Raw genomic sequence first — 12,101 nt, forward strand, 5'->3', positions numbered from 1 at the left:
TTTAAGCACACATCTGCCTTCCAAAGGGATCCAATTTTACTCACCTTTTCCTTATTGAGTGCCTCCTGGGCCTCCAGTTTGTACACTAAAAAATCTGCAAGGCAAAGCAGAAGAAAAAGGAAATCAAAGGGAGGACGGAACGGAGAAAACAGTGAGATGCAGATTTATTGAAAGCTAGTTGACCTTGCAGAGCAGAGGTGGATTCCTACTAGTTTGGCCCGGTTTGGCCCAATGGGCCGTGATTTGGCAACCTGGGTCGCTGGAACTGACAGCGATCCAGGCCTGCCATGGCCCCCGAACCGGTTCTCCTACGGGGCCGCCATCTTGATTTTCGGTTCTGCGCATGCGCAGAACAGTTGTAATTGCACAGGTTTCATTTTTTTTCTTTTTAAAATGTTTTGCGCATGCGCAGACCTATTTTTTTTGTAAATGTGCAGGTGCACGAAGCGCGGGTCTGGCGTGCGTGCAAGCAAAGTGTGAGTGAGCGCATGCAACATTTTTGCACGCTCTAATGCCGGGAGCAACCCACCCCTGTTGCAGAGAGGTTTACGAAGTTAATAGAATGGAATGTCCCCACTATTTAAAAATAATAATAATTCCTAGGCAAGCCAGTAAAATTTTAGTCTAGGCTACATATCTATTTATGAGCGGTTACAGGAATATACCACTTTCTTGAGAGCATCAACTAAGGAACAGGAGGCCCCAGTGAGCAAATCTTAATGGAAAATTAGCATGGATACATTTCCGTAGATTTCATATGATGATGAATTAAAGGCAAATGTTCACATCCATCATATATGTTCTTTTGAGGATGGAATCGTTGGTTCACTACCATTGCAGCAATAAAAATGCAACAGCAGTTGTGTCTTCCCCAAAGCAACTTTCTTTGAGACACAAGTCATTTTTAATTTTGTCCTGGAGGACTCATTCTTTTAATAGATGACGAGATTCTTTAGGATCTTGCAACTAGCGGGAAAAGAGTTTATGATTGCCTGAATCATGATGATTCGCCTCTCTTCCTTCATCTGTACAAATAAATATTTATAACAATAAATAAAAACAACCCATCGCAGTTAATGGATGGAAACTGATCAAGGGGAGATTGAAACTGGAAAGAAGGAGGAATTTTCTGACAGGTTTTCAGGAAGAGATTGCACTGCCATTTGTCGGAAATGCTGTAAGGTTGTGATGGCGAACTCATGGCACGTATGCCAGAGGTGGCACGCAGAGCCCTCCCTGCTGGCACATGCGCCATTGCCCCAGGTCAGATCTCCGTGGCGTTTCATTCGCGAGTTTTTGTTTACCTGCAAGTGACGAAACAAGCACACGAAAGAAAAAGATCTGACCTCTTGCTGTGCTTCCAGTTTTGGAATGCCCCGCCTCCCGCCGGCTAGCTGGTCTTTGGGTCTCTGCTGCACATGCACATGATGGTGCATGCAGGCACCTCCATGCGCGTGCGCATACCTTTCATGCGTGTGCATGCAGGTTGGAAACTCGGTGCCTAAAAGGTTTGTCATCACTGGTGTAAGGTCTCCTGCTTGGGCAGGAGGTTGGACTAGATGACCTACAAGGTTCCTTCCAACTCTGTTCATCTCGTCTCATATTTTCAAAAGAACTGATTTGTGATCCAAGATGAAGACCCACCTTCTTTTGTTTTCTTGTGTTCGCTGCGTTCTTTCTGCAAGGATCTTTCCAGCCGGGATCGGTGCTCGTAAACGACTGCAACCAAGTTGAAAATAAAAAAGAGAGAGAAGTACGTACAAAAACAATCGAAATACGATCTGAACATTCACACAGTTAAAGAGTTATTTAAAAACAAAAAACCCCAGTCCGTTTGCATTGGGTTCAGTTCACCCCAGAAACTGGATTGCAGGAAATTTCCATCCATCAAATTCAGTAAATTGAGTCACCAAATGAATAATGAAGACACGCAGTGGCTCAGTGGCCGAGACGCTGAGCTTCTCGATCAAAAAGTCAGTAGTTTGGCGGTTCGAATCCCTAGCGCCGCGTAACGGAGTGAGCTCCCGTGACTTGTCCCAGCTTCTGCTAACCTAGCAGTTGGAAAGCACATTAAAAAATGCAAGTAAAAAAAATAGGAACCACCTTTGGTGGGAAGGGAACAGCGTTCTGTGAGCCTTCGGTGATTAGTCATGCCAGCCACATGACCACGGAGACGTCTTCAAACAGTGCTGTCTCTTTGGCTTTGAAACGGAGATGAGCACTGCCCCCTAGAGTCGGGAACGACTAGCGCATATGTGCGAGGGGAACCTTTACCTTAATGAATAATGCAGAATTATTATTCCTGCCTGCCACACAGCAATTAAGGACCCGAATTTCAAAATGCTAACTTAGTGATGAGGATGATAAACAATAATAATAACTGCACCAATATTCTGCTCATTCAAAGCAAAGGAATTGGGAAAGAATATAAAATTTGACCCACTGGGTTAAGCAACCGTGATCAAAATTGCTCTAATCGTTGATCAACCCCAGATTGTATTCTTAGTTTAGGCTCTTAGAATGTAAGTCTGTCTCATTCTGAATCTTTGCCATCAAATGACTGCCAAAACTTTGGAGATTTTTTTTAAAAAAGATGTTGACTTACAATGTTGATAGTCACTTTTGGAGGACCAGATTAGGGACAGATCTTATCTGGGTAGTTGCTAAGAGTGGACAATGATTCAATGGCGCATAAAATGGAATGGGAAGTTGACTTTGGCAAGCGCTCCCAATTCAGCATGAAATTAGAGGGTGACCTAACACAAAAGCCTCTGTCCTCGGCCAGCTGAAAACTGGCACGTGGTGCTGGAACGTTGTTGCTTTTACCTTTTTAAGTTTTAAAAACATAGGACCGCTTCCTCCTTGTTGTTATTCTTTTTCCATCCGCTAAGTCAAACGAGACCGAGGCCTCTTTCCAAATCCTGGCTATTTAACAATGGGGTTTTGTAAGCTTGAAAAGTTGTTTTTGTTTTTTTAAATATATAAACTGATCAAATTTTGATAGCCTGGCAGGGAAACAGAACGGTTGGATCCGATCTGACATCTCAGGGAACATTTGGGGCAGCAAACTAAGGACTAGAAACATGCAGAGGCCAAAATGAAACTCCACCAATATTCTGCTCATTCAAAGCAAAGGAATTGGGAAAGAATATAAAATTTGACCCACTGGGTTAAGCAAACCATGATCAAAATTGCTCTAATCGTTGATAAATCCTAGATTGTATTTTTAGTTTAGTGTCTTAGAATGTAAGTCTGTCTCATTCTGAATCTTTGCCATCAAATGACTGCCAAAACTTTGGAGATTTTTTTTAAAAGATGTTGACTTACAATGTTGACAGGTCATTTTTGGATGACCAGATTAGGGACAGATTTTATCTGGATAGTTGCTATGAGTGGACAATGATTCGATGGCGCATAAAATGGAATGGGAAGTTGACTTTTGTGAGGCAGGAGGGTTGAATTTGGCAGCTGAAGGCTAAAGCTGCTAAGCTTTTCTGCGTTTCATGTCAGGCACTCATCTTTTTCTTTTTTGAACATTCAAAAAGGAATAGAATTGAATAACATAGTTGGAAGGGACCTTGGAGGTCTTCTAGTCCAACCTCCTGCTTAGGCAAGAAACCCTACACCACTTCAGACAAAGGGTTATCCAACATCTTCTTCAAAACATCCAGTGTTTAAATACAAAATGCTTAAAGTATTCCCATTTCTACAGTCTCCATCCAAACTAAATTGCATGGTTCTCTTTTGAAGTACATACTAATGTCTCCTGGTGATTGGCCCAAAGTCACCCAGCTAAGGCTAAAACAGGACTCGAACTCACCATCTCCCTCTTTTTTTAGCCTGGTGCCTTAATCACTAGACCAAAAGGCTCTATGGATGGGTGTGTTTTTTTTAAGATAATCTACCCCCCACACACACACACAATTTTTGTTTTATAGCTAGAATTGCGTTTTCATCTGCACATTCCCCCAACTTCAGCACTACATTGAGATGAGGTTATCGCAATAGGCTAGATTAGATTGAAAAAGGGGGTTGCTTCGTTTGTGACCTGAATTTCTAAGCCAGGGTAGCGCAGTGGTTCGAATGCAGCATTGCAGGCTGACTCTGCCCAGTGCCAGGAGTTCGATCCTGACTGGCTCAAGGTTGACTCAACCTTCCATCCTTTTGAGATCGGTAAAATGTGGACCCAGATTGTTGGGGGCAAGAGGCTGACTCGCTTAGAGAGGGCTGTAAAGCACTGTGAAGCAGTATATAAGTCTAAGTGCTATTGCTATTTTCCTTCCTTCCTTCCTTCCTTCCTTCCTTCCTTCCTTCATTCATTCATTCATTCATTCATTCATTCCCTTTCTCATTCTTCTTGGTGGTGCAGTGGTTAGAATGCAATATTGCAGCTAATTCTGCCGACTGCCAGGACTTCGATCCTGACCCGCTCCAGATTGACTCAGCCCCTTCCATCCTTCCGAGATCAGTAAAATGTTGGACCCAGATTGTTGGGGGCAAGAGGCTGACTCTGTAAACCGCTTAGAGAGGGCTGTAAAGCACTGTGAAGCGGTATACAAGTCTAAGTGTTGTTGCTGTTGTGTTGCGTTGTGTTGTATGAACCCAACCTTGTAAAAAACATTGTGGATGAATGCAGAGGTTGTATTCAGCCGGTTCGGACCAGTTCGCCCGAACCAGTAGCGGAAATTGCAGGTGGGGCCACCTACCCGCCACAGCTCTGGGCCATCCTATTTAGGCACGTTTTTGAGGGCAGGCGCATGCGCGGAAGGGAAACAGGGGGCGAGCCAGTGGTAAGAAAATGTGAAACCCACCACTGGATGGATGAGGGCATGTTTTGAAGCTCTCATGTGATTGCTTCCTCTTGGCCAGAGCTGTGGACAACACACTTTTGTTAACTCAAGTTTTCTGCCTTGCATCACACACACACACACACACACACACACATTATAGCGTTGGAAAAATCCAGTTTATCGGCCAACCATTAACCGGTTTTGCTGCGAGGGATTAGCAAGGAAAGGCAGGGCCGCCTTCGCTAGGGGTTTTCTACTCAGGACCAACTGGATCTGTGAAAAGCTTTTGAGGATCTCGGCTTCTTTGCGGATCTATTCTAGGAAACAACTACCAGCTGGAAAAAACAGGCCAGAGCTCTCCGGCCAGAATTACTGCGACGGGCACCAGGCCAGGATTTCTGAGCTGAGCGCCAAGCCCTACTATGCCAAGCAAGCAAACATAAAAAAATAAAAAAAAATACCGCACAAGCCAGCAGGCTGAAATAAACACACACACACACACACACACACACACCCATATATGTAAGCAAGGGGTCACAAGGATTTTCAGAGCTGGAAGACGTGTGCGTTTGCATCTAGAGAAGGCTGCGATTTTCGGAAAAGTGGCACATCATATAGCCTGGCAATCTATATTTATTTTTATTTATGTCTATTTATACCCCATCTGTATTTTTTTTAATAAACCACTCGAGACAGAGGACATACCTAATTATTCCTTTTTTCCTCCTCAGGACAACAACAACCCTGTGAGGTGGGTTGGGCTGAGGGAGAGTGACTGGCGTACAGTCACCCGGCTGGCTTTCATGCCTAAGGCAGGATTAGAAACCAAGATTTAGCAGTTTCTAGCCTTAGCCACAACCCCTCTCAAAACTGCATGTCGGAATGTCTCCAGGGTTTACTCTCCGGCCCCAAGTTTCTAGTCCTCTTTCTTGGAATGATCGAAAGGTGATTATCCCAATCTCAATCATCCCTCTACACTTTTTGATGCCTTTATCTCTTCTTCCTATCTCTTTGACGCCGGTCTTCCTTGCTGTTCTCGAATTCCTGATAACCAGGGAAAAGAACAGTAGTCCCAGCTGGAGAAGGTTGACATTTCAAAAATCCAGGTCATGTTTCTAGTTCTCATGGTGTCAAATCAAACACGGGCATCTTTTGAAGGTGAGAGAAGAGGGCAGAAATTCTGTTCCCCACCCCCCACCCCAATCCCATAATATTAGAATTTGGCTAACGAGTTGCATTCCCAGTTGCCATGGATGGCTGAGAAAGTTGGACCATAAGGAAGGCTGAGCGCCAAAGAATGGAGGCCTTTGAACTCTGGTACTGGAGAAGAAGACTCCTGCATTGAGTCCCTTGGACTGCAAGGCCATCCAACCGGTCAGTCCTAGAGGAGGTCAACCCTGACTGCTCTTTAAAAGGCCAGATCCTGAAGAGGAAACTCAAAGACTTTGGCCACCTGATGAGAAGGAAGAAGGACTCCCTGGAGAAGAGCCTCATGCTGGGAACGATGAAGGGCAAAAGAAGAAGGGGACGACAGAGAAGGAGGGGGCTGGATGGAGTCACCGAAGCAGTCGGCATGAGCTTAAATGGACTCCAGTAGAGGACAGGAAGGCCTGGAGGAACGTTATCCATGGGGGTCGCGATGGGTCGGACACGACTTCGCAACTAACAACAATAATGAATAACAAGAAGACTTCCACATCATAATGTACAATATCCAGAACTATAGGTGACGATAGCTTAAATTTACAGAGAGGAAGTGAATTCTTCAGGATTTGGAGACGGAGGGAAATCCTCTTTCGATCAGCCGACAGATAAAACCATGGCATTGGCTCCCAGAGAGGCTCTGTTTGCCTAACCGCCTTAACCCTGCTGTACGGCACATCCGGGCGTTGCCAAATGTAAACGCAATCCATATTTCGCCTGTCCACGTTGCTCGAACCAGGCCGACACATGACCTCTTCCTTTGGTGAGCTGCACACGGCAACAACCCAGCTGCTGCGATTGTAATCAGCCGCGAATTAGGCAAAGTAGCTGGCTGCCCCGTTAGTTTTAAGTCTGAAATTTTGAAAAGGGCACCACCCGGTGATAGAATGATAACTAAATGGGACTTTGGTGTCCTGTCAAGCCATCTCGGGTGGGAAGACATGCTTCCTTGTGGATTATTGTATGTAGTCCTCAACTTAGGACCATTTCTTTACCGACCAACGACAGTGGGGAAAAAATGACTGATGACCATTTTTTCACATTTACGACCGTTGCAGCAGTCCCCATGGTCACACGATCAAAATTCACACCCGTGGCAACTGGCATGTACTTACGACGGTTGCCGTGTCCAGGGGGATCACGGGATCCCCTTTTGCGACCATCCGACCAGCGAAGTCAAGGGGGAAAGCTAGATTTATTTCACAAAGGGGTTACTAACTGAACAGCTGCAGCGATTCGCTTAACGGTGGGGGCAAGAAAGCTCGTGAAACAGGTCAACCGTTCATTAACTGTCTTGCGTAGCAATGGAAATGTTGGGCTCCATTTTGGTCGTAAGCCGAGGACTACCTGCATCGGTATTGTCATGATGGGGAACAAAATGCTACATTAGGAAGCCTTCCCCAGTACCCTTCGTTTTACCCCCCCAATCACCCTCCTCATTTTGTCTCATTCGATGACGTCGTAAAGTGCTCTCATTGTGGACAAAAGCTGACCTAGATAAACCTGTAGACCGAGTCTTCTTTTCCTAATATCAGGATAGGCAAGATGGTGCCCACGGGCAACTTCCTTCCCTCCCCTCCCCTCCCCTCCCCTCCAGTTTCCTCCCACAGGGCCTTCATCCTCCAGCCCTGCTGTCACTTTTCTTTCAGAGTCATTGAAAGCTGAAAGTGGGCGGTTGGGGGCCTTGGAGGCAGTTCCCCAAAGGGGCTTGCTTCTTCCTCCCGTCCTTCCTTCCTTCCTTCCTTCCTTCCTTCCTTCCTTCCTTCTTTCTCCATTCGCATCCTCCCACACACATCCCTGCGGCCAATTCGCTCTCACAGGGAGGGGCTTCTCCTGGTGCCGTCCACTAGGCAATGCCAACGGGCGACACCAAGGAGTAGGGCCTTCTCTGTGATGGGCCCAACCCTCTGGAATGACCTCCCCCCCGACATTAGAACCACCACTGACTTCCGCTCCTTCCGGCAGAAACTGAAGACTCACCTGTTCCGACTGGCTGGTCTGGCATAATTCTTAACGTCTACCTCCTGGCATATATATTTCCTACTGGTTTTTTAGGGGACTTAATTTTATAACACTGGGGTTTTAAATTTTGTATATTTTAAATTATTCATTTAGCAATTACAGTTCTGTCTATTTTTATCCTCCTCTTATTTATGTATTTAATTGTTTAAATTTTATTTATGATGTTTTTGATATGGACTGTACACCGCCCCGAGTCCCTTTTGGGAGAGGGGGCGGTCTAGAAGTGCTAATTAAATTAAATTAAATTAAATTTTTCCTTTCCTTCCTTCCTCCATTTTTCCTTTCCTTCCTCCACCCTCCCTTCCTGTCCTTTCTTCCTTCCTCTTTTCCTTCCTTACTTCTCTCTCCCTTTCGTCCTCTATTTCTTTTCCTCTTTCTTTTCCTTACTTCAGCTTCCTTCCTTCCTTTCCCTCCTGCTCCCTTTTCTCCGTCCCTCTCCGTCTTTCTCCCTCCATTTCCTTCCTTCCTACCTATGCATTTTCCTTCCTTCTCCTTCCTTCTCTTTCCTTCCTTCCTCCTCCTTTCCCTTCCTCCCCCTCTCCTTCCTTCCTTCCCTCTATGCATGTTCTCCTCTCCTCCCTCCCTTCCCTCTTACCTATGCATTTTTCTTTTCTTCTCTTTCCTTCCTTCCTCCTCCTTTCCCTCCCTCTCTCCTTCTTTCCCCTTATACATGTTCCCCTCCCTTCCCTCTTACCTATGCATTTTTCCTTCCTTCTGTTTCCTTTCTTCCTCCTTTCCCTCCCTCTCTCCTTACTTCCTTCCCTATATCCTGTTCCCCTCCCTCCCTTCCCTCTTATCTATGCATTTTTTCTTCCTTCTGTTTCCTCCCTCCCTCCCTCCTCCCTCCCTCTCTCTTTCCTCCCTTCCCTCTATCTATGCCTTTTTCTCCCCCCCCCTCCCTTCCCAAGCCCAGGTCAAACTTTGCAGCAGAGGGAAAGGGTCTTGTCCGAAGTTACCTTTCCCCAGGAGAGAGAGAGGATGTCAAGCTGACCCTTGTAGCCTGGGAAATTCCTCCTCACAAGTAACCCCTGGCCTCTCGGACTGTCCTTCCTTGGAAACCCGGGGCTGGAGATGTGACTTCATCCCCACTTTGGCAAGAGACCTCGTGGATCAAACTAAGGGAAAGCAGCCAAATGCAGGGAGGGGACGGAACTTCCCGGCAGATGGATACTTAGGGAAGGAGGGGGGGGGTAAACACAACAGCAACTCCGCCCCCCCACACACACACACTGAACCCCATCTCTCCCTCCCCCACCCCCCTCACCTTGCAGCTGGGCAGACAGGGCTTCCTGCTGCTGTTTGAATTTGAAGGCTGATCCTTCAGCAGCTTTCACCTTCTGCTGGAGATGGTTGTAGAGGAGAACTCCAGAGCCCAGGCAGGCCAGTGCCAAGACACAAAACCCAGTTTGCAACAGACCCTTCTGCCTTCGGGTACAAATGGCAGTGCCCATCTTGGAAACTTGTAGATGTTTTTCTCCCCCTTCTCCTTCCTTTCCTTCCTTCTTTCTTCCTTCCTTCCTTCCTTTCTTTTCTTCTTTCTCAGTTTCTTTTTTTTTCTTTTTTACCAGCCTGCCATTTGGTTGAAATCAAGCCCACGAGATAGTTCTTTTTTTCCTTAAAAGCTTTGGGGTTTTGCAAAACAAACAAAAAACAAAAACCTGTTCAGCCTTCCTCCTGGGTTGGCAGGCCGGGCAATTCTTATCCCCTGCCCGGAGGAAAAGGAAAAAGACAACAAAATGACATTTGCTGGCTTCAATCAAAGAAAAAGTATCTCTCGCCAATCTTGGAAAAAATGAAATCCCAGAAAAACGGAACTTCTTTTTTCTCTTTTCTAAAGTCTGGGCTTCTTCTTGTCTGGAGCAATTTTCTTCTTCTTCCCCTCGCTCCCCCAACGCACACAGATCCAGGCGTGCAAATAAAACGCAAGAAACTTTTGAGGCTGCAGAATTTAAAGTCCGAACAAAGCGAGCAAATCGGGAGGGTAAAAGTTTCTTGGACTACTGCTGGCATCCCGGTCACCCGTCGCTCCCATTCCGGTGGGAGAAACAGGAAGAAAAAAAGAAATTCCGTTGATCCAGGGATCGAAGGGAGGCGGTTAGCTCCTGTCAACCCTCCAGCGCCACTTTCATTTCAGTTTGCAACAGGAGGGAAGGGAAGGGTGGAAGGGAAGAGAGGAAACTGAACTAAGAAACCGACCAGTTCCTTTACCCAGGCTGCTGGGTCCCTTCCTTAGACTGCGAGCCCCCGCCACCAGCCAGGGCAACTTATGGGCACGGGATGGGTGGGGGAGGAAAGCAAGCACGGAGAAGGAAAAAAACAGTTTGGAGAAGGGAATGAAGGATGCGGAGCTGGGCGGAGCTCAACTAGGAAGGAAAGGGGAGGCGGCGGTGGGGAGAAAGGGGCCGGACATTGAAGGGCTAAAAGGGGAGGGGAGGAAACGCGGATGCAAGAAGGGGAAAACTCTGCCCCCCCTCCCCTCGGGATGCCTTAGGTGATCCCGGAGACAGGAGGATGCTTCCTTCAAAGTTCCCACCAGCAGAAGGCAAGGGCTGAGTCCCATGGTCTTCCCAAGCAGAGAGAGAAGGACTTTTGGCAGCTAGACTGCTCCCGAGCCTGGAGGGGTTCTACTTGGAGTGAGCCCCTGTTGGCCAAGGGTGCTTTCGAGGTACAGATTCACCTTGGCACCCTGCAATTTTCGGCTAATGGTCGGTTGAGCGAGTTGCCTGGACCCCAGCCATAGAAGGTTGCAAACCCTGATGTTTTGGTTGGTGGGACTCTAGCGGGGGCTCAGGGGCTAAGACTCTGAGGTTGTCGATCAGAAAGGTCGGCAGTTCGGCAATTTGAATCCCTTGCGCCGCCTAACGGAGGGAGCTCCCGTGACTTGTCCCAGCTTCTGCCAACCTAGCAGTTCAAAAGCACGTAAAAATGCAAGTAGAAAAATAGGGACCACCTTTGGTGGGAAGGGAACAGCGCTCCGTGCACCTTATGCGTTGAGTCATGCCAGCCACATGACCACGGAGACGTCTTCGGGCAGCGCTGGCTCTTCGGCTTTGAAACGGAGATGAGCACCGCTCCCTAGAGTCAGGAACAACTAGCACAGATGTGCAAGGGGAACCTTTACCTTTAATCTAGCCAAATCTGACAGGCATTTAAACCATGGTTAACCAAACGGTGGCCTAGGTTAATGCCCAACCCCTGAGTTTTTCAACTTTCGGGCTCTGCCCTCCAAGTGGGGAGCAGTTTTTGAAAATAGTCGATGGAAACCGAGATGGCTGTTTGCGGAAAAGCCCATTTTAGACAATATATCTGTTTATTGATTTAGGACACTTCCACCAAACAACCTTTTCTTTTAAAGTTCCCTGGATCTCTTCCTTATGCTGGACCTTAAATAATGTATAGCTCAGGCTATAAAGGATGATGTTTTGTTTTTAAAGTCTGCTAAATATTCAACAGAAACACATCCAAGGGTATTTCGATTGGGTCACTGTTCTTCCTTCTATTTTCTCATAGCAAAAATGCTGTGCTTGGTTTGAGTGTGGGTGAGAACGTGGCTTGCGGGCTGTGAAGAGACAAACCCATCTCGTAACACGGTTTGTTTTGTTCTTAACTGTTTTCGGTGAGCGCCACCATGGTTGGTAACTGATCCTTTGTAGTTTAATGGGCAAGTTCAGCTAACTACTAGTCTATTTCATCAACCATGCTTAGATGAATCATAGCTTGATGATAAATCGTGATGCAGACCTGCTCCTGTGGGAAAACTGGCTGAAATAGATGGCTTGACACTTTGTACATTCTCTGGCAGACCTTTGCTAATCATCTGCCACCTTGGAAATCCTGTGAGTTACAGCTTTCCTACTTTGGCTACCCACAAGCAAAAATCTGTAGGCCACAAGATGCCCTATTTTGCATCATAAATAATGTTTTTTTTAAAGGATGTCCTTCATACATTCCATAGAATGACAACAACTGGGCCTTCCTTCCCTTCCTTCCTTCCTTCCTTTCTCTCCCATTTTTCTCTTTCCTTCCATTCATCCACCTCATTTACTTACTTTCTCTTTCTCTCTTTTTCCTCTTCTTCCCCTTCTC

The 12,101-nt window shown here is 46.5% G+C and overlaps 2 protein-coding genes across 2 annotated transcripts in view; one reads left to right on the forward strand and one right to left on the reverse strand.

Annotated features, from left to right (window-relative positions):
* LOC309393114 (uncharacterized protein) overlaps positions 1 to 10,403 on the reverse strand; it is a 29,560-nt gene extending 19,157 nt beyond the window's left edge. The window contains exons 1-3 of the mRNA XM_081954958.1: positions 9,280 to 10,403; positions 1,645 to 1,719; positions 45 to 94 (exon numbers count right to left, since the gene is read on the reverse strand). Coding sequence (XP_081811084.1) covers positions 45 to 94; positions 1,645 to 1,719; positions 9,280 to 9,466 — 312 coding nt within the window. The 5' untranslated portion in view covers positions 9,467 to 10,403. The remainder of the gene's footprint in view (positions 1 to 44; positions 95 to 1,644; positions 1,720 to 9,279) is intronic.
* MIB2 (MIB E3 ubiquitin protein ligase 2) overlaps positions 1 to 12,101 on the forward strand; it is an 86,086-nt gene that overhangs the window by 36,719 nt on the left and 37,266 nt on the right. The window lies entirely within an intron of this gene.

Source organism: Natrix helvetica (assembly GCF_964273705.1).
Source record: "Natrix helvetica genome assembly, chromosome: 5".
Taxonomy (NCBI): domain Eukaryota; kingdom Metazoa; phylum Chordata; class Lepidosauria; order Squamata; family Natricidae; genus Natrix; species Natrix helvetica.